At 45.8% G+C, this 26759-nt stretch overlaps 1 protein-coding gene across 8 annotated transcripts in view; it reads right to left on the bottom strand.

Annotated features, from left to right (window-relative positions):
- Positions 1-26759, bottom strand: part of AKAP9 (A-kinase anchoring protein 9) — a 110974-nt gene that overhangs the window by 54623 nt on the left and 29592 nt on the right. For all 8 annotated transcript variants that reach the window (XM_068152867.1, XM_068152872.1, XM_068152871.1 and 5 more), the window contains 16 exons: positions 25018-25173; positions 22975-23172; positions 19583-22015; positions 18811-19024; positions 16325-16404; positions 15426-15564; positions 14923-15026; positions 14360-14450; positions 13321-13522; positions 11391-11484; positions 9815-9907; positions 8296-8664; positions 6780-7001; positions 5523-5663; positions 4897-5000; positions 3986-4191 (listed from right to left, as the gene is read on the bottom strand). In XM_068152867.1, coding sequence (XP_068008968.1) covers positions 3986-4191; positions 4897-5000; positions 5523-5663; positions 6780-7001; positions 8296-8664; positions 9815-9907; positions 11391-11484; positions 13321-13522; positions 14360-14450; positions 14923-15026; positions 15426-15564; positions 16325-16404; positions 18811-19024; positions 19583-22015; positions 22975-23172; positions 25018-25173 — 4846 coding nt within the window. The remainder of the gene's footprint in view (positions 1-3985; positions 4192-4896; positions 5001-5522; positions 5664-6779; positions 7002-8295; positions 8665-9814; positions 9908-11390; positions 11485-13320; positions 13523-14359; positions 14451-14922; positions 15027-15425; positions 15565-16324; positions 16405-18810; positions 19025-19582; positions 22016-22974; positions 23173-25017; positions 25174-26759) is intronic.

The following is a 26759-nucleotide window of genomic DNA, read 5'->3' as shown; positions in this document are numbered from 1 at the left end:
CCAAATAAAAGCCCACAGTACAGTAGCACAGCTATAAACAAGATAAAACAATGACACATTAGTTATTGCACAATCTAATCCTTTCTTGATGGAGTACAAATCATGAAACCTTCTGTTTCTCCTCCTCAGTCTTAACCCATAATGCCTGGCCTCCAACCCTTACGCTTTATAGTAAATGATTTGCTTGAGAGGTGGGGCTGAACTGTGCAAAGATGAGGGCATGGCAAATGGACAGAGATGAACATTAGACAAAATCACTGCAGAAAGCTGCAGTCTGTTGCAAAATCATCTGAACTTCTGGCTGTCTTCAGAAACTTCAGAACACTGATGCCTTTTCAAGACAGGCAACAGTTGGACGTGGTGATCTCAAAGGTCTTTTCCAATCATGATTCTGTGTAATCTTTTATTAGGCAGGTTCAGAATGTATCTGTTGCATCAACAGTATCACTGATGTCATCACTTCTTGCTACTGACCAAAACTGTACAATTTGATCTCCATGAGCTAAGACAAGATTCTAAATTCCTGTTTTGCTTATGTCAGTCCTTTGGGAATTTGCTTCCATTTGATTTGGAGAAATACAAAATAATCCCATCTTAAGAGCTGCAGAGTTACAGAACTGATAGGGCAGGTCCAGAGGAGGCCACCAAGATGATCAGAAAGCTGGAGCACCTCTGTCATGGGGACTGGCTGAGAGAATTGGAGCCATTCAGCCTGGAGAAGAGAAGGCTACAGAGACCTTAGAGCAGCCTTCCAGGATTGGAAGGGAGCTACAGGAGAGCAGGAAAGGGACTTTAACAAGGGCTTGCAGTGACAGGATGAGGGGTGATGACTTCAAACTGGAAGAAGCTAGATTGAGATGAGCCATTCTTGCCCATGAGGGTGCTGAGGCACTCAAACAGGTTGCCCAGAACAGCTGTGCAGGCTTCAAGCCTGAAGGTGCTCAAGGTCAGGTTGGATGAGGCTTTGAGAAACCTGGTCTAGCAGAAGGTGCCCCTGCCTGTGGCAGGGGAATTAGAACTAGATGATCTTGAAGGTCCCTTCTAACCCAAACCAGTCTATGGTTCTATATGAAAAAACATTTCAGGGAAGACAAAGAACCAACCAAACTAAAACACCCAAAAGCAAACCAAAAAACCCCAACCAACACACTACCTGAAATACAAGTACAAAAAATGAGGAAAGTACAAGAACTGTCACCTGCAGTATAGCCTAGCATATGGAAACTTTACTGTACTCCAAGATAAGAAGATAAAAAAGAAGTATCAAACACACACAAACCCCTGTAATAATTCTATGCATGCTGGAGGGTTAGTAACTCAAATAGGAAAACAATGGCCAGTTATAAGTACAGAGACTTTATTTCTTTGCCACAGAGTGTGTATCTCAGCATGTCAGATTCCATGGGCAACTAAACTTTAAGAAAGTGGCCCAAATCTCCAGGTGTAAATCCTCCCTGGAGTGCTTGATTGCTTTGCTCAGATGCTGCTCACTTTCAGTGCGATGTTTTACGACTGAAATCTGAACTTCGCTCACTGTGCCAGAAATAAAGCCCTGTGTTAGTCAATAACCCAGGCAAGGTCCCACATAAATGTCTACACATTCTCTAACTCAGGCTGATTAAGAATTTGTGACAAGGCCAAGTGCTGGGTCCTGCACTTGGGTGACAACAAACCCATGAAGGCTCCAGGATTGGGGCAGAGTGGCTGAGAACTGCCCAGCAGAGAAAGACCTGGGGCTGCTGGATGACAGTAGCCAAAGGTGAGCCAGGGTGTGCCCAGGTGGCTTCTTTCCTGTGGTTTCTCCTCCTTTCGTAATTTTCCAGTGCTCCTTTTTGCATTCAGAAATCATTTACTGGTATGTTCCTCTGCTGAGACCCCTCCTACAGTTCTGTGTCCAGCTCTGGAGCCCCTAACACAAGAAGGACATGGAACTGTTGGAGCAGGCCCAGTGGAAACCACCAAGATGATCAGAGCACTGGAGAACCTCTGCTATGAAGACAGGCAGGGAGAATTGGGGTTGTTCAGCCTGGAGAAGGCTCCAGGGCCACCTTAGAGCAGACTTCCAGGATTTGAAAGGGGCTACAGGAGAGCTGGAGTGGCACCTTGACAAGAGCCTGAAGTGACAGGATGAGGGGTGATGGCTTCAGACTGGAAGAAGCTGGATTGAGAGGAGCCATGAGGAAGCAATTCTTGCCCATAAGGGTGGTGAGGCACTGGGGCAGGTTGCCCCGAGAAGCTGTGGAGGCTCCAAGCCTGGAAGTGTTCAAGGCCAGGTTTGATGGAGCCTTGTGCAACTTGGTCTAGTGGGAGGTGTCCCTGCCTGTGGCAGGGGAGTTGGAACTAGAAGATCTTGAAGGTCTCTTCCAACCCAAACCATTCTAGGATGCTTCTATGAATATCTATAAATTGTTGAGTTTAACAAAGAAAGATTCATTAAAATGCAGTTTGCATAAAATCTAAGACTACTTGAGGATTCCAGAGAAGGTGAGCATGGTCAGTGCTCCTTTTCTCTAGGAGAGTGTGGAAAGTGGTCCCCAGTGCCTGAAGATGCTTAGTCTGAACTGCTTTAATATAAGCAAGCTGTGTCTTTCCCACCCTTAATTACAGGGCAAGAGTACTTCATTCTGAAGGAATGATCCCTTCAGTTGTAGCAGTAAATGCTCCCAGCTTTAATCCCAGCCCAATATGAAAAGTTAAGGCCAGAAGCTTAGTTATCCAATCTAGAATTCCAGGGAAAAGGCAAAGCCTCAGGAGGTGGAGTTTTCAAGAAATAATTTTCCTCAAGTTACAGCCAGTGAAGTGTGCAGAACACAAAAATCTTTGGTTTTGGTTTTCTAATGAAACAACAGCAGTGAATAGGCATAGAAGTGTTTTTAACTTGAAAAATGCAGCCCTTGAGCCTGCAGCTGCACACATCTCACCACAGATCACCTTCTGAGCAATCAGCTGAGAGAAGTCAGTGTGCTCTACAAGTCACACAACCTTCTCAACTTGCCCCAAGGCTTAATGTGACCTACACTGGAAGTCAGAGGGCCATCAGTAATATTTAATAATCTACACTTTGCATGGAAGAGGTAAAGTCCATCTTGATTTACCATTTGTAGCAGGTTCTTTCTTAGCAATGCACTTTCACACCCATATCTTTTCCCATTCACAGCAGCTCCAGCTCCAGCCAAAAGGAGATGATTGGGCTTGAACTATCTGTTACAGCACCTTGCCTCCCCTAAGACCCAGGAGGAATCCACACATCCTTACAATGGCTTCTGTACCACAGGCACCTTTTGCCCAAAAGAGAAATGGATGGGCACCATCCCAGGACAACCCCAGGAAACTGAATACAGCCTGGGAGCATTCTTAAGACACTGGCAAACAATTAAGTATGATGTTCAAATGCTCCTTTAGGCTTATGCCAAATAGCACTCCTCTAAACAGCAGATGGGCAAGGCAAGGCTTGGTAGTTAGTTCCTGGAACTGTTTCCAAGAGACTGTTTACATGCAACCACCCTCTTTAGGAGGCTAAGGAAGTCCACAAGTATATATATATACAGGCTGTCCCATGCCAGCTGGCTAGAGTCACCAGCAACCTCTATGGAACCTGCTGAACCCCACCATTCTGTGACTCTGTGACACTAGAGATACATCCTCTGACACCAGTTCCTATTCCCCAGATGTACAGAAGAGGTGTAAAGTTGGTGCAAACTGCCATGGAGCTATGTTTCCTTCTCCTTCTCTTCACCTCCTTCAGTAGGAACACATTTCTTTTTCTACTTCTCAATCACTTTCCCATTCCCATGTGGCAGGCATTGCAACAGGACCCCTAGATGAGAGTCACAACTGGTTTGGGGTGTGACCCAGACAATCCTGAAATCTTGTTACTTAAGCACAGATGTCAGAGGCATTCAAATGACAACTTTAAAAGGCAGTTATCTAACCACACAACCCCCTGCAAATGCTGATCTGAAGCAGGCAGCCAGGCAGGCAGTACCTTTCTCGTAGCCCACACGGACGCAGGGCGTCACTGACTCCTCTGCCTCTGTGTCCCATCCAACTGGTTTGGCAGGCTGGACCTTCCCAGACCGCTCCAGCAAGCCAAGAACGTGTCGACCAATTGTCTCCTCCATGGCCACAGTTGTCTTCACAACTTCTAGAAGTATCTTCATGAGTTTCTCGTTAGCCTTCTGAAAAACATGCCTGCAGGACAGGATCTCATCAGTCCCTCGATTCTCTCCCCTTTCCAAGTAGCTTTCAGCCCTTACACACCCTTGCAACCAGGAGAGATTTGTAGTTGGGTCAAGATTTCTGTTTTGTTTTATAAATTGAACTTCACACCATTATACAGAAATGCTAAAAGCATGTTGGTGTTGCAAGTCAGGTCTTTTAGCAAAGGTGGAAAAAGCCAAACTATTTATTTACATTTGTACTTTTAACCTTGGTGTCCTTATCTAGCTCTCCTTTGCAAACAGAAGTTTACGCTGGCTGGTATCCTGACACTTTTCCCTCCACGTTACAATTACAGAGATTGTTCATCTACACAGGTCAAAAGAGCTGGAGAACAATCAAAAGGGATTGCCAAACATTCAGATAAACTGATTTCCTAAAGCTGTATCCAAAGGGTATGCAAATAAAGGAGCATAAATGAGGGACACGATTTTGTATGTCCAAGAGATCAAGATCTGTCTCATCCTCTACACCAAGACATTGGTAGGCTTCAAAAAAGTTAAAGACACTGTTTAATCAACCTAAAATGTGCAAGTCAGTCATGTTTTTCTCTAGAATAACAAAAATAATCATTATCATCAGGAGAACAAGGCTCATAAATACTAATAAATCACAACAAGAACACGATTCTCAAGGTTTTGTTAAAAAAAACCACGTTTTCTTAACAGTTGTAAGCACCTTTCTTTAGAAAGAAGAGCTGAAGGTGTCTCCTCAGGCTTCCTTCCTCCATCTTCCTGCTCAAAGATCTGCTCTCTCACGTCGCTCTGCCTTTCATTTTCATTCTGAGTGAGATTTCGCAGAGGAAGAAAAGACAGAAAGGACAGAAATCCTGTCATGCCACGACTAACATGGATATGAGATCCCTAATCTCTGAAGTAGCTGTGGCTGGGCTAACACATGCTCTGCACTAAATCACAAACCAAGAAATATTTCTCCTGTGTGGATAAAAGAAGGAAAAACATAAGCAAAAGCAAAACAGGAAGTCCGGGGCAGGGCAATTAGAAAGAACTTTGCTACGCTCATTAAACGCTCCTTTTGCTTTCTGCTGCTGTTGCTATAGCAATATGAAAATGGGACTTCACCTGAGCAGACAGCTGTAATAAGAAGCTGATAAACTGGCTTCTGCTTACCTGAAGTTAAAAACTGCCTGCCAGTACCACCTTTTGATTCCTAAACCTGCTCTGCCCAAGCAGTGCCCAACATCTTTCCAGGAAAATACATCACATAGAAAGAGTTATCAGCAAACAGGAATCCTACTGGTTTCACATGCCACAGCTGCCAGGAAAGTCAAAGTCCACCTTTACCTCTGTTTGCGTGCTGTTGTTCCGTAGCTCACACAGCAGCCTCTCTCTTCCAGGTGCAGGATGCTGCTTCAATGATTCCAGTTCTTCCAAAAGCATTCTCTCTCTCTCTGCAACCAGGCTGTCATTCTCCATTGAGACACGCTGGGAAAGAAGTGGTTCAGAGGGACACACAATGTTTTAAGCCTCCTGAGCCTTAGTGAGCCGTGTCACTTCTGATCTCATACGCGTTCCGCACAACGGAATTCCAGCTCACTCCTTGAAACGCTCACAAAGACACTGAATGCTTTCTAGAACGGAGTACAGCTAATAAATACTTCTGGTATCTTACACTATCTTTAAGATGTTCATAAAATTTCAAAGGACCACAGAATGGTTTTGGCTAGAAAAGCCCTTCAAGCTCATCCAGCCCAACCGCTCTCTACATCTAACACGGCTGGGACTAAACCATGGCTCTCAGCACCACATCGCTGCCTCTGGGAAACACCTCCCAGGGATGGACACTCAGCCACCTCCCTGGGCAGCCTGGGCCAGGCTTTGAGAACCCTTTCAGTTAAGGATTTTCTCCTCATCTCCCACCTAAACCTCCCCTGGTGCAAATTGAGGCGATTTGCTTTCCTCCTATCACTTGTTCCTAGGGAGAAAGCTTCCACCAAGCTCCAGCCTCTTCTCAGGGAGCTGTAGCGAGCAATAAGGTCTGTCCTCAGCCTCCTCTTCTCCACACCCTCCCACCCAGCTCCCTCAGCTGCTCCTCACCAGCCCTGCTCTCCAGACCTTCCTTGCCCAGCTTCCTTGCCCTTCTCTGGACCTGCTCCAGCCCTTCAATGTCCTTCTTGGAGTGACAGCTCCAAAACTGAACCCAGCACTCAAGGTGTGGCCTCACCAGTGGTGAGTCTGGGGGGAAAACCCCTTCCCTACTCTTGCTGATCCAGGCCAGGCTGCTGGTGGCCTTCCTGGTGACCTGGGCATGCCCTGGGTCATCTTCAGCCAGCTGTCAAATGGTACCCCCAGGCCTTTCTGTGCTGCCACTCTGCCCCAAGCTCTGGAGCCCTCATGGGGTTGTTGTGGCCCAAGTGCAGAACCCAGCACTTGGCCTTGTTGACTCCAATGGAGATGTGTGCCCACAGGGCTGTGTGCATGCACACTGAATGTGTCTGTGTCTCTCAACATATTTAGAGATAAAGTACAAATAAATATCCATCTGCCTGCTGATGTCCCTTTTCAACACCTGTGAACACATTGGGTCAACCCCCAGATTACCTCAGCTAATTGCACTTTAAGATTTTCCAGCTCTGCCAGGAGTTGCTCTTGATTTTCTTTCTGCCTTTCCATTTGCTGCATGTGTCCTTGTCTCAGCAGCTCTGTTGCCTGCTGATGTTCCTGATACTGCCGTACCAGCTCCTGTCTCATGTCCTCCAAACGCTCCTCATACAACAACAGCTGACTTGATGCTTCTGTGTCTGGTGCAGGAGCCTCACAATGCTGGAATATCAGAAGGATTTTAGCATTTGATGTTCCATGACAATTTCTGGGACATATTGAAAACCATTTCAGAAGATCCTTTCACAAACTAACGCAGGCAGCACCAAAGCATGGCCTTGTCGCCTGCTCTCCGGAAGGTCCAGGCTTAGAATTAGAATCATATCACAGATTCACAGAATGGGTTGAGTTGGAAGGGACCTTCAAGATCATCCAGTTCCAACCCCCCTGCCATGGGCAGGGACACCTCACACTAGCCCAAATGACTGCTCAAGGCCTCATCCAACTGGGCCTTGAACACCTCCAGGGAGGGGGCATTCACAAGCTCCCTGGGCAACCTGTTCCAGTGTCTCCCCACCCTCGCTGTCAAGAATTTCTTCCTCATCTCCAGTCTCAATCTCCTATCTTCCAGATCAAAGCCATTTCCCCTCATCCTGTCACTCCCAGTCCTTGTCAAAAGTCCCTCCCCAGCTCTCTTGTAGCCCCTTCAGGTACTGACAGGCTGCTCTAAGGTCTCCCTGGAGCCTTCTCTTCTCCAGGCTGAATGGCCAATTTTTGCTTCAGCCAACACCAAATGTAATTTAACATAAATTTATTTTAGGATGAAATTGTGCAGTCACAATTTTGGCTGTTTATTACCATATTTACTCACCTTACCTTTGCTCCAAGCCTGTGAAATGTTAAAGGTGTCTTTTACATCTTACTTAGAATCACAGATTTGTCAGGGTCAGAAGGGACCTCAAGGACCATCTAGTTCCAACCCCCCTGCCATGGGCAGGGGTGACTCACATTAAATCATGTTGCTCAGAGCCACATCCAGCCTGGCCTGAAAAACCTCCAGGGATGGGGCTTATACCACATCCTTGGGCAACCTGTTCCAGTGTCTCACCAGCCTCAGTTCCTTTATCACTGAGGACTCAAAGTTTGTAACTGCTACTCTGAATCTATTCCTTGTATAACCATCAGAATATAACCTAGCTTACAAGAAGTCCTTATCCAATTTCTTGCCTGCAATACAGCTTTATCCATGACATGGAATGGTTGTGAGGTAGCCATACTCCTTTCCTCACAGCACAGCATAATGCTGCAATAGTCAGGCAGAACACAGCAAAGCAGCACAGATAATTCAGGTCTGAAGTTGTCACTGGTTTGGAAGGGAAAGGGAAATCTTTAAGTGGAATTTTCATCTTAGTTTTTTTCTTTGCAGTTTTCTCCTTGAAATGAACTGTGAATACACTGGAAAGGCTGAGATGTAGTGTTTCACACCACTAGTTTGGAGGGTTTTTTTAACACTCACCGGTGTCTCTTCCACTGGAAGCCCTTTGACAAGGGAAAAAAGGTCTTCAGAAACCACTGATTCACTTGAGGCCTGTCCTAACACCAAATCAAGCTTGCTGTTAGAACGAGGCTGGTCTCCAAGTGAGCTGATCTCACCAGACTCTTCACTGAGCTCCTTGCAGAGTGATTTTAGCTCTTCTTGCTCATTGCCTTTTTCTGTTGATGTTCTCAGAGGGCTCTCAACCTCTTCACTGCTACACTGCTTTCCAGTTTCAACACACATTCCTTGCTGATGTCCAGTCTCTCTTTGTGCTGCTTCTTCCTTCTGCCCAGCAATTCTTGACGCTTCAGTCTGCTTGGCAAATGCTACACTCATGGACACAATCACCTGAACACACAGAAGTCAGTGTTAGTTCATGCTCCACAGCATCACTGGTCACTGAAGAGATCTCACTCCTGACCACCAGAAACAGAATCACAGTTCTGAACTTTGAGTGCTTACATTTATTCTTGCAGAGGAAGACAGGAAGGCAAAGGGCAGAGACATCTTGTCCATCTGATCAACAGCCACATCTTAAAATACAGAGATGCTGGGTTTCATAGAATCACTGAATGGTGTGGGTTGGAAAAGCCCTTTCAGATTATCCAGTCCAGCCATTCTCTAACTCTGCCAAGGCTGGGGCTAAACCATAGCACTCAGCACCATATGTCTGCCTCTGGGAAACACCTCCAGGGATGAGCGTTCAGCCACCTCCCTGGGAAGCCTGTGCCAGGCTTTGAGTACCATTTCAGTTAAGAATTTTCTTCTCATGCCCAACCTAAACCTTCCCTGGTGCAACTTGAGGCCACTTCCACTTGCTCCGAGACAGAAGAGACCAACCCCCACCTGGCTCCAGCCTCCTTGCAAGAAGCTGTAGAGAGCAATGAGGTCTCCCTTCAGCCAGACTAAACAGCCCCAGGTCCCTTAGCTGCTCCTCACCAGCCCCATCTTCCTTGCCCTTCTCTGGACCTGGTCCAGCATCTCAATGTCTGAAGCCAGTTCTCAAAGTGTGCCCAGGGCCTCTCTCCCTGCCATGCTCCCACTGGCCACACCATTGCTGATCCAGGCCAGGCTGCTGGTGGGCTTCTTGGCCACCTGGGCACACCCTGGCTCATTTTCAGCTGCTGTCACCCAGCACTTTCTCTGCTGTGCAGTTTGCAGCCACTCTGCCCCAATCCTGTAGCCTTCATTGGGTTGTTGTGCCCCAAGTAGAGGGCCCAGCACTTGGCCTTGGTGAAAATACATGATTAAATACGGCCAGAAAATAGTGTGACATTTGTTCAGCTGATCAGCTTTGGAACCCAAAGCAGCAAGAACTGCACTCTCTAAGCCTCCAGTTTCTACATAAATTCTTGTGTCAAGTATGGTTGCTTGTTGTCTACTTTGTTTGAAGCTGCAAAGCAAAACACTACCACTGCAACCCTCTGAAGTGTCAGAAATGAGAAATGAAAACTACAGCATGAAAACGTATTTTAGAGTAACAAATTAAACACAATACCTTTGCTATTTCTTCTTCTAATCTTTCTTGGTATTGTTTTTCCAGCAGCTGAACAACATCCAGATCCTTCTGCATTTCCATTTCACCACCAAGCTGTAAGAAACACAGAAAATCTCAGCCCAAGTAGCTGTGCTTTCATGTCATTAACAGATTCATTCTGACAGGTATCTTTCTCAGTTAGACTATCTCCACTGCATGCAAACCACATCATTTTGTCCCACAGGACAGAAGGGGGTAAAATCCTTTGCCTTGGTTCTGCTTCAAAATCAAAATCTGAGTTTCAACACCTCTTCTTCCAGCACCATTTAAGTTGTCCAATACAGAGAAAACAGATGAGAACATACAGGATCACAGAACAAACCAACATCACTTTTATTCAAAGTAAAGTAGCAGGGTGGGGGGAACTCCAGGGTCTTGTCCATATGCATTTGATTTCTTTGGGATCACTTCTTCAAAATTTCTCCAAAACCATTGCATTTACACTTCAAAAGTACCACAATGTCACTTAAATTGCACATTGACAGAACCATGGAATTGTTTGGATTGGAAGGAACCTTCCTGATCATCTAGTTCCAGCATCCATGCCTAGAGGGGCTAGACCAGGTTGCTCAAGGCTCTATCCAGCCTGCCTTTGAACACTTCCAGGCTTGGAACCCCCACAACTACCCTGGGCAGCCTGTTCTAGTGCCTCACCATCCTTATGGCCAAGAATTGCTTCCTCATGGCTCATCTCAATCTGACTTCTTCTAGTCTGAAACCATCACCCCTCATCCTGTCACTCCATGCCTTTGTCAAAGGTATTTCTCCAGCTCTCCTGCAGCCCCCTTCCTGGAAGTCTGTTCTAAGGTCTCCACAGAACCTTCTCTTCTCCAGGCTGAACAGTCCCAACTCTCAGCCTGTTCCCACAACAGAAATTCTTCAGCCCCCTGGTCATATTGGTGGCGTCCTCTTGACCTGCGCTATCAGTTCCGTATCCATCCTGTGTTGGGGTCTCCAGAGCTGGACACAGGACTCCAGGTGGGGTCTCAGCAGACCAGAGGGGCAGAATCCCCTCCCTGCTCCTGCTGCCCATGCTGCTTTGGATGCAGCCTGGCACAGGGTTGGTTTCTGGGCTGCCAGCTCACATTCCTGGCTCATGGTGAGCTGCTCCTCACCCAGCACCCCCAAGCCCTTTCTCCTCAGCTTTGCTCTCCAGCCATTCCCCTCCCAGCCTGGATCAAAGAAAAGTCACAATGCTTAAAGACTCGAGGAAATCCTGGACTCTGAAGGCTGATTTTCTTCCAATTCAGGAAGAAGTAGCCCCATCCAAATGTTGTTTCAAGGAAAAAAATTAAAATGAAGAATTCAAACCCAGGATCAATAAAGCAACTTCCACTGCTCCTCATTTCCAGAGATGCTTTCAGTCAGTGACATTTGTAACTCTTTCCCCTAATGTGGGCTGTGTAATGGTATGGCCCAGCATTAAGAGGAGAATTGGTGGTCATTATTCCTATCCAATATTAGCCCACACTCCAAGTTCAAAAGCCACCAAATGGCACTGAAGATATCTCTGTTATCTCCTAGCTGGCTCACGTACCTCCAGTGCTTCCTCTGGTGTTTGCTGAAGTTTTTCAGGGCACTTCACTTTCCTGAGGACTTCTTTCAGCTTTATTTCTGAATCCATGGATACTCTAAAAAGGTAAAAAAGAAGCAGAGAAGGGGGAAAATAAAGACAAATAAAACTCCCTGTGGCAATATAGACTTTTTCTCCATTCAAATATACATTCCATGAATGTCCCCCAGGGATCAGTGCTGGGCCCTGTCCTCTTCAACATATTCATCGATGATCTGGATGAAGGGGTAGAGTCAGTCATCAGCAAGTTTGCAGATGACACAAAGTTAGGGGCAGATGTTAGTCAGTTAGAGGGTAGAAAGGCTCTGCAGAGGGACCTCAACCGACTGGACAGATGGGCAGAGTCCAGTGGGATGGCATTCAACAAGTCCAAGTGCCGAGTGCTGCACTTTGGCCACGGCAATCCCATGCACAGATACAGGCTGGGGTATGAGTGGCTGGAGAGCTCCCAAACAGAGAGGGACCTGGGGGTGCTGATCGACAGCCACCTGAATATGAGCCAACAGTGTGCCCAGGTGGCCAGGAGGGCCAATAGCATCCTGGCCTGCATTAGGAATAGTGTGGCCAGCAGGAGCAGGGAGGTCATAGTGCCCCTGTACTCTGCTTTGGTTAGGCCGCATCTCCAGTACTGTGTCCAGTTCTGGGCCCCTCAGTTTAAGAAGGACATCGAAACACTTGAGCGTGTCCAGAGAAGGGCAACAAGTGAGAGGTGAGAGGCCTTGAACACAAGCCCTGTGAGGAGAGGCTGAGGGAGCTGGGATTGTTTAGCCTGAATAAGAGGAGGCTCAGGGGTGACCTCATTGCCCTCTACAACTACCTGAAAGGTGGTTGTAGCCAGGAAGGGGTTGGCCTCTTCTCCCAGGCAACCAGCACCAGAACAAGGGGACACAGTCTCAAGCTGCGCCAGGGGAGGTTTAGACTCGAGGTGAGGAGGAAGTTCTTCACCGAGCGAGTCATTCATCATTGGAACGGGTTGCCCAGGGAGGTGGTTGAGTCATCGACCCTGGAGGGGTTCAAGGGGAGATTGGACGTGGCACTTGGTGCCATGGTCTAGTCATGGGGTCTGTGTTGATAGGTTGGACTTGATGATCCTCGAGGTCCTTTCCAACCTAAGTGATACTGTGATACTGTGAATATACTCAGACCTTCTATACTCAAAGATCAATAACTGTACACATTTTCTTCAGAAAGCACCTTTGCCCACACCATCCATGTAATAATTTGACTCTCTCATGTGCTTTCCAAAGACCAGCTCCTCTAGCTGCACCACACTTTATCAACTGCTTTGCTAAAGACCTCACCATTTCATTTCCTTTACTAATTCTAAAAGTGTAATAAATTCTCAGTGTTGCCCTGCTTCATATGCAACATTTATGCCATTTCTTCGCAGCAACAGCTCTTGAAGGAACAAAACAACATAGGAGAAAAAGGGTTGTGAGTAAAACACGGAGCTTTATATGTTATCTGAACCACTGTTTTTTGTACAGAGCACAAAACTGTAAGACAAAAGGGGAAAGGGCTCTGGGAAAAACTTAGAGCAGCTTTCCAGTACCTGAAAGGGCTACAGGAGAGCTGGGGAGGGACTTTTGACAAGGGCTGGGGTGAGTTGCAATGGCTTTGAGCTGGAAGAGGGGAGATTGAGACTGGAGATTGAGACTGGAGATGAGAAGAAATTCTTGACAGCAAGGGTGGGGAGACACTGGAACAGGTTGCCCAGGGAGCTTGTGAATGCCCCCTCCCTGGAGGTGTTCAAGGCCCACTTGGATGAGGCCTTGAGCAGCCATCTGGGCTAGTGGGAGGTGCCCATGGCAGAGGGGTTGGAACTTTATGACCTTGAAGCTCCCTTCCAACCCAACCCATTCTGTGATTCTATGATCAAAGAACTGATGAATACCTGTGGTGGTGGTCAGAGGATCTCCCAGCACTCTGAAGCTTAGCCTGCAGATGGACAATCTCTGTAGTGTACCTCGCTTCAACTTCTTTCAGCTGCTGCTGGAAATAGGACCGGAGGTGTTCCAGGTCTTGAGCGTGTTGTTCCTCAAGTTGTGTTTTAAGGTTCCCTATCTCCTTCGAGCAGTATTCTTGAATCTTAGGGTCTATGTGTAGGGAAGGGAAAACATTGCATTAGCATCAATGAACTCTCTCCTGAGGTATCCGCAACCACTGTCACCAAAAATCTCTTCTGATATCGCATTAATTTCTTTTCCATCCCAAATAATTGTTACTCATTTTGCACACCTGTATCTGATATGGGTAACAGAACTTTGACTCTGGGAAACAAAGGGCTGCAAAGCTGCTGAGGGGCCTGGAACATCTCTGGGATGGGGAAAGACTGAAAGATCTGGGGCTGTTTAGCCTGGAGAAGAGCAGCCTGAGGGGGGAATCTCATCAACACTGATCAATACTTCAAGGGTGGGTGGCAGGAGGATGGGAGCAAGCTTTGTTCTGTGGTGCTCAGGGACAGGACAAAGGGTAAGTGGCACAAACAGGACCATCAGAAGTTCATCTGAACATGAAGAGGAACTTCTGTAATGTAAGGGTGCTGGAGCCCTGGAACAGCCAGCTCAGAGAGGTGGTGGAGTCTCCATCTTTGGAGACATTCCAAACCCACCTGGGCATGTTCCTATGTGACCTTCTCTAGGTGACCCTGTTCTAATAAGAGGGCAGGACTTGATGACCTCCAGAGGTCCCTTCTGACTCTACCATTCTGTGATTCTATGAAACTGGAGAAGACTAAACCAGAACAGTCTCACAGAACAGAATGCTGAAATATTTGAGTGATTCCAGAAAATCAGGGTACCATGTTGTGACTCCTTCAAAATATCTTAGGTGCTTCAAGTAGTGGCAAGCTATGAATCAGCTGAGGTCTGAAGTCATTGCTCTCTCTTTCCTCAACACACAACCATTTACAAAGCCACGTGCCCCTTTTTTACCCATTGGACCCTGTGAAGGGGGTCTGGTTTCCAGATGGAGAGATTCCTCCTCTTCCCTTCTTTCTGAAGAAGACAGACATGGTCCTTTGATCTAAAAAATAATCAAGTAAACACAAATGACAACAATTTGTCTAGCAATAATGCAAAAAGTATTGTGTCACTACAAATGTGTGAGAAAAGGTTGGTGGCCAATGCATCAGAGTGTAATCAGTCTAAGAGGGTGTCTCACTTTACAGTCTGCATGACCTCAAATCATTGCCTTGTTCTGCCACTCAACCAGGACACATAAACACAATCTCAAACACGCTCCTTGCTCAGCCAGAGGGAATTCATGCAACAGAAGAAATCCAAATCATAGAATTGTTAGGGTTGGAAAAGACTTCAAAGATCACCTAGTTCCAACCTCCCTGCCATGGGCAGGGACACCTCACACTAGATCAGGTTACTCAAAGCCCCATCCAGCCTGGCCTTAAAAACCTCCAGAGATAGGGCTTCTACCGCCTCCCTGGGCAACCTGTTCCAGTGTCTCACCACCCTCATGGTGAAGAATTTCTTCCATTTACCTGTTTACAGTCCTTCACCAGCTGTGTCTGAAGTGCTTTTAGCCTGCTGTACTCTTCCATTATCTTGTGGAGAAGTGCACCCATGTGTTCTTGCCCTGCTAAATCTTAAAAACATTAAACATTTCACCATCAGTCTGAGTGCAGCCCCTTGTGCACAAGCTCTCCACTGACAAACATTACAAATTACTGAGATGAGTGAGGCCCCAACCCATTCTGGGATGCATTTTCATAAAATCTGATAGAGCTGATACTCTTGGTACAGCTGCTAGCCTCTTCACAAAGAGGAGGAAAAGCAACAAGCAAACCACTTTCTTCATCAGTTTCCACTAGAATGAAAACAGCGCAAGAAAATGCTCCTAAGAAAAACCAAATGTGGTTCAGAAGAGTGAGGAAATCTCTAAAGCAGCTATCTGGGCACATTAATTAGCACCTGAACAACTGATGGCTGAAATACTTTAAATCAGTGTTTTGTTTTGACCAGCATGATGGTACAGTGGCATTACCTGGAGCTTGGCCTCTGTGTATCTGTAATTCTATGCCCAGCTTTTCTTCCAGGGCAGCAGGTCTATGGAGAACACCCTGTTCCCTGTTGCCAACTTCTACAGCAACAGAAGAGTATTCGTTCTGATTGTCACATAAAACCTGCACAACAGATGAAACAAAGGAAAAAGATAAAGAAAGAATTGTTTATTATTAACTTAGCAATCCCAATTCATAAAGGAAACATGAAGAATGGGGCAAGGAAAACAGTATTCTGAGAGTGGAAAAGGTGGCATAGACCATTTGCACGGGGTTGTTGTGACCCAGGTGAAGGACCCAGCACCTGGCCTTGTTGAATCTCATTCCACTGGCTTCAGCCCATGGATCCAGCCTGTCCAGCTCCCTCTGCAGAGCCCTCCTGCCCTCCAGCAGACCAACACTGCCTCCCAGCTTGGAGTCACCTGCAGAATTACTGAGGGAGCATTCAAACTACTCTTCCAGATCACTGATAAAGATAAGCTGAAGCTAAGAAAGAAATTACTATCTTAATGCAGATATGAGAGTGATGTCCTGTGTGCCCATACATTGGTATGTGTGACATCAGACCACTGTTAAATCAAAAACTTAGAGCCAGATGCATACAGAAAAGAAACAAATACTTCTGAACTAATAGATAGAAGAGAAACACTAGACAGAAGATCAAGACCAGATACAAGACAGGTGACGTTTCTCACAAGGACATGGAACAGTTTAGGAAACAAAAATACTCAAACTTATGCAATGGCATTTTGGAGATGAACTTTGTCAGTCTCTATTTAGAGATCCATGCAAAAATGTTAAAAATAAAGCAGAAAAATAGAACAACTTCATTGTTTGGTTCCCAACATTTCCATTTGAAGAAAGGCTTCTTGTTACCCCTTACCTGAGCAAGCCTAGAACATTCCTCAGTGACAGCTTCATTCAGCTTTTCTATAAGTCTTTGTGTAGACTTGACTCCATCATCTGTAACACAGACCATCAAGATGATCTTTTAGCACACATACACAGCAACTGCTCAAAATCCTGATCTCCTGTCTCAGTGAGGTTGCCCCTTCAGTTCTTAGAAAGGCATGGAATCATAGCGCAGTTTGGGTTGGAAGAGACCTTCACGATCATCTACTCCCAATCTCACACCTCCCACTAGACCAGGCTGCTCAAGGCCCCATCGAATCTGGCCTTGAACACCTCCAGGGAGGGGGCATCCAGAACCTCAGTTACAGTGTCTCCCCACCCTCACTGTCAAGAATTTCTTCCTAATCTCCAGTTTAAATCTCCCCTCCTCAAGCTCCAATCCATTCCCTCTCATCACCCAGTACCACATCCCTGCAGAGCAGGGACATCTTCAACTAGATCAGGTTGCTCAGAGACCCATCCAATCTGACCTGGAATGTTTTGAGCTTGCACAACTTCCCTGGGCTGCCTGAGCCAGTGTTTCACTACTCCCACTGTAAATAAAGTATTCTTAGTACCCAGTCTACATCTTCCTCTTTAGTTTAAAACCATCACTCACTGTCCTACCAATAGAGTCAGAGGAAAAAAACAAAAACTATGCCAAAATCCTCTTTCCTGTTCAATCCCAGATTCACTTATCATAGCAGAACTGGATCTTCAAGAACTGAAAGCGATGAGAAATGTGCATTAGTGAACTCTGGAAAGATCAAACTCTACAAGAACACTATGGAAGGCAAAGAACACGCCAAAAAATTACCAGAGGGTGAACCCTGGGATGACAGACAAAGTAGGAAGGGGAAACCAGCACAGCAACACAAAAGCTGAGAGGCAAAAAGTAGCAGTAAAGAAACTTAACGTGGGCTGGGATCCAGAGCAAAAACTGAAAGAAAAGAGAATGACACAAGCCCCAAAACACTTTGCTGATGCATTTGCTTACTCTTTCAGTAAGAAATATAAGTGAATCTCTTCAACAGCTCCTCACAGTGAACTGACCCAATACTACCAGAAACCATAATGCTCACTATTCCTTTCTTATAATACTATTCCTTCTCTTCAGCATGTTATTATTTCTTCTTTTTTATATAATCAGTACTTTTTCTACATTTTTTTTTAATATTTTTACTTTTTTCCCCCTAAGTACTCTGAATAATAGACTACTTGTAATGGGTACAAAATTTGACTACCCCAGCACACTTACAAGGAGAAAGTACAGAATAGAGAATTAACCAGGTTGGAAAAGACCTTTGAGATCTTCAAGTCATAGAATCAATAAGGCTGGAAAAGACCTCAGAGATCATCAAGTCCAACCTAGCAGCCAACACCTATGTGAGAGACTAAATCTTGTCTCTCTCTATGTGACTCAACAAAGATAAAATCACCTTTGCTGCTTGCCCAGACAACAGCTGATGTTTATTGGGCAGTTGTCACTGGATAACGACTCCGGAAGGTGCATAAGTAAAATTGCTCACCAGACTGCAGCTGCCCTGGAAATAATGGACAGAAGCCACTGCTATCAATATGGAATATACATACCTAAAACTGCATAAAAGATCTGAGCAACTACTGGCTCAGAGGAAGGAAAACACAAGAGAAGGAAAACAGAGAAGGGAAAGATCTGGACAATGCCGCTGAGAAGGAAAACAGAAGAGAAGGAAAAACCCAGGGCAATGCTGCTCTGAAGAAAAATGGAGAGAATACCAGGACAGAAAAAATGACAGAGACATCACCATGTAGCCTGGAAGAAGCAGACCAAGAGGAATCCTCTCTCCATGTCCTAAGTTTCACCTGCTACAACTCATGGAGCTGAAGACGCTGCTCAGTGGACAGTAATGACCTCTCCTCTACAGCCAAAGCTGCAGCACCCTTCCTCTACAGACCCAACATCTCCTCTACAGCCAAAGCTGCAGCACCCTTCCTCTACAGACCCAACATTCCCTCTACAGCCAAAGCTGCAGCACCCTTCCTCTACAGACCCAACATCCCCTCTACAGCCAAAGCTGCAGCACCCTTCCTCTACAGACCCAACATCCCCTCTACAGCCAAAGCTGCAGCACCCTTCCTCTACAGACCCAACATCCCCTCTACAGCCAAAGCTGCAGCACCCTTCCTCTACAGACTCAAACTGTCTTGGGGGGGTGAGGGGTGTGGTAATATAATTCCTTTCCTCTTCTCTCTCCCTCTTCTCTCTCCCTCCTTCTGCTCCATCCACTTTATTTGTGTAATAAATAGTCTAGCTGTTGCTATTTTGGCCTCGTTTGTGCCTCTAATTTCATAACACAGGAATATTCGAAAGAACTGAGTCTCTTTCCCTCTCTGGACCGAGACAACATACACAAACAGTTTCTTGCCCAGCTGCAAAGCCTTGTGCTTTTCTTTTCAAGATGCTGAGCTTCACCCCCACCGCTTTGATCCAGATACCTGCTTGCCGAGTTTTCAAGCTCTGGAGCTCCAGCTGATGCATGTTTTGCAGGTCGTTCATCTCTTGCAGGTGGCTCCGTACCAGCTCCTCTTTCAGGCTGCAAAGGGCACTCTCCTTTTCTGCCTTCAGGTCCTCACGAACCTGCTCTATGTGAGCTGAATGCACCAGAGACAGGCAAATGCGCTGCGCTTCCATCTGCAGCTGCAGGTCAGTCTTGGAATGGAAGGAGACATTTCCCAGAGTGAGACATGAGAAAACCATGGCCTGGCCTTGCAAATTTCTGACAAGAATCACGTGTGGAATGGAACACGCACAGGTAGGCCAGAATCACACAATGGTAGGGGGAAAAGGGACTTCTAGAGGTCATCCAGTCCAACCCCCCTGCCAAAGCAGGGTCACCCATGGCAGGCCACACAGGAACACATCCAGATGGGTTTTGACAGCCTGCAGAAAAGGAGGCTCCACAGCCTCTCTAGGCAGCCTGGTCCAGGGCTCTGTCACCCTCACAGTAAAGGAGTTTCTCCTCACATTGAGGTAGATCTTCCTGTGTTCCAGCTCATATCTGTTGTTCCTCGTCCTATCAGGGGGCACCCTAAAACCCATTCATTTCCACGGCCTGTAGCTGTAGCCATTGGCCATGCTGCTACAAATATGACTAAACATCTGTACTTCAAAGCAGCTCACAGGAAATATTTGATGCAAATTTCCAAGTGCAATCTGCTCCAGATTTCCATAGCTAAACTATTTTCTAGACTGCATTGTGCAACCTACCTGTTCTGATTTCAATGCGTCCACTTGCTGCTGAAGTTGATGATCTTCATGCTGCGTAATGGCTCTTGATGTTTCATCTGCCAGCCTGTCTGCCATCCCATGCAAATGTTCTACAAGAGACTGCTGCATCTGCTGAACCTCCTTCCTTTTTGTTACCTCATGACTGGTGTCTTTGCCTGAACTTAGATTTCCTCTTCCATGTATTCCTTCATCAACTCCATTGCTTGGCCTGAGGGTTTTATTTCTGCTCTCAGAGGCTGGAGGAGCAGTCTTCAGAATTTTTCCTTTAGAGGATTTTGTCCTGGGTTTAGTTCCACTCCTGTTTCCCCTCTGAGCATGGCTAACTATGACTTCTAGTTCTTTACATTTTGCTAGAACTTCTTCTTTCTCATTTTGTAAGGATTTCACTTTTTCATTTAAATGACCAATCTCACTGTGCTTTGACTTCAGCTGCTCAGAGAGATCGGAAAGTCTCAGGGATAATTTCAGTTTCTCACGCTGGGTAGCCTCAAGCTTCTCCATCAGTTCTGTTGCATCTTTCTCAATGACTTCTCCAGCCTCAAATGTGTCTGCCCTGGGCACCTTCATTTCTTTACTTCCTTCAGAATCAAAAGCTTTAGTTTGAAGTAAAACTGGTCTGCTGCTTTGTAAGTGGTGAAGCTTTTCATTCAAAGCTTCAAGTTTGCTTTTATATTCGGCCTCCTGCTTATTCTTGTCCTCTTCTAACTCCGACTTTGCCTTCAGAAGCCTTGCACATTCTTTCTGCAGCTCCTGATAATTAGTTTCAAGTTTTCTCTCAGTACAAACAAAGGCACTCCTCTGCCTTTCAGTGTCCTCCTGGAGCTGACTATTTTGCTTCTTAAGTTGCTCATTTTCAGCCAACAGCTTTTCTATCCTTTTTTGCAAGGCCAGGCTCTCTGTTTCAGAGCTAACCTTGCTGTTCAAAATGATGTTTTCTTCAGAGCTCACCAACACACTTTTCAATTTCTCTTCCAGAGCTGTGTTTTCCCCCTTCAGAAGGTTATTCAGCGTTTCAAGTTCTGAACACTTTCTCTGAAGGCTATCTTCCCTCTCCTTCATTTGTTCCTGCATCGACTCAGTTTTAAGCTGCAGCTCTTGAATCTCCTGTTCCAGAGTACCTTTCTCTTTTTCCTCTTGCCTAAGCACTTCGAGCTCCTTCTGCAGCTCATGGATTTGAAGTGTCATTTCTTCAGATTTGGAATTCACAATAGACTGCTGTGACTCTTGGAGGCTGGAAATCTCCAGTATCAGCTGATTTTGCTTTGTGATCAAGTTGTCCCTTTCGTTTCGCATGGCTTCTATCTTTTGGCTCATTTCGTTTTGCACCTCATCTAACTGCTGTTTATGGTGCATACTCAAGTTCTCCTTAAGGCTTTCCATGCTCACCATGTGCTCTTTTTGCAAGTCATCTTTAAGTCTGGAAAGTTCCTCTTCATGACTAAAGAGAAGCTTTGTTCTCAGTCTCTCTAATTCCGCTTCTTGAGATTCTGCCATCCTGTCCAACACGGCATCCTTCTCCCTTTCTAGCATTTCCAGTTTTATTTTGTAATTTGTGACTTCTGCCTCGTGTTTTAGTTCCAATTCCTTCTTACCTTCAGAGGCACTGGCCAGCTGAGTTTTCAAATCCTCAATCACCAACTGGAATTTCTCAGCTTCATTTAATCTACATTCCATATCCACTATGGTTTGCTTGGCTCTCTGAACCTGCTCTCTTGAAAATTCCAGTTCTCGCAAAAGCTCTTCGATCCTGGTTTGCTGAAGAGACTTCTCTGCCGAAATGGCTTCCATCTGCTGTGCCAGCTCTTGCTTTATTTGCTCCCTTTCGTTATCAGCACCTTGCAATTTCGCACTCAGTTCAGCAATTTTGATGCTCATGGAATGCATTTGGTCTTTATTGACACTCTCGTTCAAACACAGACTGGAAGCTGTCTCCAGTGCGGCTTTCTGCTGCGAGAGACGCCGCTCTATTTCCAGGGCATGTTGCTTAATTAATTCTTGCTTCATTTGCACAATCTGCTGCCCATGCACTTCATCCAGTTCAGCCTGAAGCTGTGCCAGTCTCCTTTGTGTTTCCAGCTCCATCCTTTGCATGATGTCAGCTTCAGCCTGGCTGTCTTTATAACACCTTTTCTGCAGCTCTTCCACTGTCCCCATCAGCTGCTTGATTTCTTCAGAACATTGTCTTTCCTTCTGCTTGTAGGTGGCAAGCTCAGCTCTCACGTTGCTTATCTCCTGGTCCTTCAGTGAAATCTGTTCTTGCAACTCTTCAACTGATTTAGCAGCATCTGCTAATTTTTCCTGAAGCTGAAATGAATTTTTTTCTTCTTCCCCAAGTTTTGCTTCCAGCTCCTCAATTAATGCTTCTTTTTCTTGCCGTTTACTCAAATCTTCTTCCTCATTTCTCTGTTTATCCTTGAAAAGAAAAAAACAACAAGCAGACCCAAGCTGTTATTTTTAGTTCAATATCTGAACATGTGAGAACATTCCCAGGCTTAGTATTTAAACACAATGCATTCCTTTAGAAGGCCAGTGGTTGTACAGAAAAACAGATCACAATTATCTACTGACCTCTTTGACAGGCTCTCTCTATCCGGGGACTAAGTGAGAACCCCTCCCTCCTCATCCCTGCCCCTGGCATCACACCTCACACTCCCAAGATAGGTAAAAAAATGAAGGAAAAAAGGCACTTCTATTTTTCCCAGTTGTCCTCTGATACTTCAAAAAGTAGTATTTACATAGAATAGAATAAACCAGGTTGGAAGAGACCTTCAACATCATCGTGTCCAACCCATCAACCAATCCAACCCACCTAAACAACTAACCCATGGCACCAAGCACCCCATCAAGTCTCCTCCTGAACACCTCCAATGATGGCGACTCCGCCACCTCCCCAGGCAGCCCAGGCAATCACTCTCTCTGTATAGAACTGCTTCCTAACATCCAGCCTATTTGGTGCAAACTACTGAATGCTTTGTCATGTTAATGACATTGGATTTGTTTTTTAGGCACTTTCAAGACTTTTTCCATGAACGATAAGAAAAACTGTAGGTGGAGGGAAGAATTTGTTCTCTTCCCTCAGCACAGAAAGAGTGTGTCCAAGTAATTTCTGCTTTGTAACAATGTGATGTCCTTTCATGAAGGCACTCCAAGAAACATCACAATTTGATCATTCACTGTAAATACATCTGCACTTCCTCAGCTTCCTCAGTGTGAGCTGACAGGAGCAGTCTTAGAAATGTCAGCTCTTTGTAAGGACTCTAAGCAGCACACCCATAACCTTGTGGCCCCTTAAGTTTCAAACCAACTATAAAACCATGAAAAGGGAAAAAAAAAGGCATTAGGAGAAAAGATCTTTCTAGCAAGGAACACACCATTTCATATGCTGTGATTTTGTCCTGAAGATGTGAAATCTGCACTTCAAGCTCTTCATTCTTTCTGTGATAGTTCTTCAGCAGGCATTCTTGTTCTTCCAGCTGTTGCTGATGTGCAAGTATCTGTTGCTTGGCTTGCAGTAAGTCAGCAGCTGTGCAGCTATGGCTGGTGTTCCTCAGGGCTTCACTTGCCTGCAACTTGAAGGTGAAAAGAATAAAACCTAAAACATAGCCAAATTTTCCCAAACCAATTTGGGCTACAGAAAAAGTCATCTTTACAATAGTCTTCCACCTTACAAGCCCAAAGACTAGCACAACATTCTACTACTTACTTCAGGAGGAACTGAAATATCCAACTAATAAAAACTATTGAATTGGTGAGCGAGCACAGGACAGCAAGGCCTCAAAAACATTTCTAAGTAGTTGTAATGACTGTCCCCAGGATCAGACCCTGAATAGCAAAAACTCAACCTTCAGAATAAGATCCACCTGAAGTTCAAGAAAGCTCTATGAAGAGCACAAAGACCTCAATATTCTACTGCAATACTCTAAGTTGTCACCACACAGATAGAATCACATGCTAGTTTTGTCTGAAAAAGCCCTTCAAGCTCATCCATCTCTAACAAGGCTGGGGCTAAACCATGGCACTCAGCACCACATCTCTGCCTCTGGCAAACACCTCCCAGGGATGGGCACTCAGCCACCTCCCTGGGCAGCCTGTGCCAGTCTGTGAGAACCCTTTCAGTCAAGAAGTTTCTTCTCATCTGCAACTTAAACCCCCCCTGGGGCAACTTGAGGCCATCTCCTTTCCTCCTGTCAGGGAAAGGAGACTAACACCCACCTGGCTTCAGTCGCCTTTCAGGGAGCTGTAGAGAGCAATGAGATTTCCCCTCAGCCTCCTCTTCTCCAGACTAAACAACCCAAGGTCCTTCAGCTGCTTCTCACCAGTCCTGTTCTCCAGAGCCCTCACCAGCTTCCTTGCCCTCCTCTGGACCTGTTCCAGCCCTTCAACATCCTTCTTTGAGTGAGGGCCCCAAAACTGAACCTAGGACTCAAGGTGTTGCCTTCTCAGTGCTGAGTGCAGGGGGACAATCCCTGCCCTGCTCCTGCTGGCCACACCTCTGCTGATACAGGCCAGGATGCTGGTGGCCTTCTTGGTGACCTGGGCACACCCTGGCTCATTAACAGAGTGTCCATGGCACATCAATAAGCAGTGCCTTTTGTAACAAATGCTTCTCTGAAACTTAACTAACTTATAAGACCTCTAGCAACACCACCTGAGGCAGTTTTACATAGAATTACATAGAATAAACCAGGTTGGAAGAGACCTTCAAGATCATTGTGTCCAACCCATCAACCAATCCAACCCACCTAAACAACTAACCCATGGCCCCAAGCACCCCATCAAGTCTCCTCCTGAACACCTCCAGTGACAGCAACTCTGCCACCTCCCCAGGCAGCCCATTCCAATGGGCAATCACTCTTTCTGTATAGAACTTCTTCCTAACATCCAGCCTAAACTTCCCCTGGCGCAGCCTGAGACTGTGTCCTCTTGCTCTGGTACTGGCTGCCTGGGAGAAGAGGCCAACGTCTGCTTGTCTACAACCTCCCTTCAGGTAGTTGTAGAGAGTAATAAGGTCACCCAGAAATACAGAAGGACCAGACCATGAAGGAGGGCCCCACCAAAGCTGGTGGCTGGGTGCTCTGATGTGAAAGGGAACAGGCTGGATTTCAGCCCAAAGCTCTGAGAATGAATTACAGAAGTGGGTTTTTTTTTCTGAAGGTAACTGCCATCAGTATTAATCAGGAGCTGTTACCACATAGTAGGGAAGAAAACAGACTTATCTTTTTTACTATTTTGTAGTCCATTAGTATAATAAACCAGCTGCTGTGATGAAGGACCTGTGAAGAGACTGACGATTTATACTGAAAGATCAAGTCTTAAAAGAAGCATCAGAAAATCCTTTTCTGCAAGAAGTAGCCATTTCCGGACCCTTCAAAGTGACCCCAATTTCCAAACACAGCTAAATACTTGTAACTTACATGCTGAAACTGAATTTGCAGTTTTTGACTTTGTTCAGTCAGCTCCAAGAACTCCCTCATGGTTTCGTCCTTTTCCTTCCGTGCCTGCTGCAGGTTGGTAGTGAGCTGCGTGATGATGTCATCTCGCTTCTTGATAGCGGCTTCAAATTCTTGCAGCTACAAAAGATAAGCTGTTAGGGCACAGCAGAGCCACAAACAAACAAACAAAAAAATACTACTCTAGGTCAGTAGGAATGTGTCATCCTTAACCTCTGCATTTAAAAGCTGCCACACAGACCAAGTGCAGCATTTCTCTTTTCCAAACTCCGTTTGTAAGTATTTTGTTTTCCTCTCGCTTATCAAGATTGACCTCACCACAAAACATTTATTCAAGAGCAAAATCAGATTACATAGAATTGCAGAATGGTTTGGGTTGGGAAAACCCTTTCAGATCATCCAGTCCAACCATTCTCTAACTCTGCCAAGGCTGGGGCTAAAACGTGGCCCTCAGCACCGCATCTCTGCCTCTGGGAAACACCTCCAGGGATGGGCACTCAGCCACCTCTCTGGGCAGCCTGTGCTAGGCTTTAAGAACCCTTTCAGTCAAGGAGTTTCAAAAAGTTTCTTCTCATCTCCAACCTAAACCTCCCCTGGGGCAACTTGAGGCCATTTCCTCTACTCCTGTCACTTGTTCCTTGGAAGAAGAGCCCAACTCCCACCTGGCTCCAGCCTCCTCTCAGGGAGCTGTAGAGAGCAATGAGGTCTCTCCTCAGCCTCTTCTCCAGACTAAACACCCCCAGGTCCCTCAGCTGCTCCTCAGCCCTGTTCTCCAAACCCTTCACCAGCTACAACCTCCTTGTGTTGCAGCAGTTCTGCAGAACTCCTCATGTCCTTGCACTTTTCCCACAAGCAATGCAAGTTTTCTCGGCTCTCACTCAAGTTGCACTCATTGCTCTAAAACCACGTAAGAAATGACGTGCAGTACTCTACGTGGTGACCCCAGAGAAAATATTTGGGCCCAGGTGAGAAAATCAGCTCCAGCTGCACATTGGTAAAGTGCATGTAATAGAGGAGTCTTTTGTAATTCATATTGATGAAGAAATTGTTAAGAGTACAAGAAAAAAAACCTGTGGAAGTGTTTTATTTTTTGTAGGGTTGCACTCAGGGTTCACAGCTCACATTATTGCTACCAGTCTGAATTGATTCAAGGCTGGCTGAAGCTTCACCTTTAGGTACTACTGCACAATCCTTAAACCATCAGCCACCCTTTGTGGCTCTTTCGTCTGCCGTGCTCCCCAAAACAAGCTCCTCCATGTTCTCCATTGGGTCTTGAGATAATACTTCCAGATACAGCTTACTGATTTAGAAGAGGGACATTATTCTGTGGGACATAAAAACCAGAAGTGCCTTGAACAAGCCCAACTAATGCACATGTGGAGCAACGCTTTGAATGTTCTTTTCAGAACGCTGCAGTGAGCCTCTCCTTTAACAGCAGGGATCTACTGGAAATACTGGATATTTGCTGTAGCAGAGGAAACTGGGAACAGCTCAGACACTGAAGTGTGCCAGCCCTTTCCTTTTGCATCTGCTCTATCAAACTGAGTAAGTGACTTTATCTGTTCTGATCCACAAGGTGCTGACACTTCTAAACTTCGTTTTTTAGCCAGAACTCAAGCGCACAACCTATCTTCTGCCCTCTTCTTTTACAGTTATTTTGTTTCTTCTGGAAAAAAAAACACCACCAACAACAAATACATCAACCA

The sequence above is a fragment of the Melanerpes formicivorus genome, unplaced genomic scaffold (assembly GCF_026170545.1).
Source record: "Melanerpes formicivorus ecotype bairdi unplaced genomic scaffold, bMelFor1.0.p_v2 SCAF_24, whole genome shotgun sequence".
In the NCBI taxonomy this organism is placed as follows: Eukaryota; Metazoa; Chordata; class Aves; order Piciformes; family Picidae; genus Melanerpes; species Melanerpes formicivorus.
The sequence above is the reverse complement of the archived record's forward strand: the minus strand, read 5'-3'. Positions and strand labels throughout refer to the sequence as shown.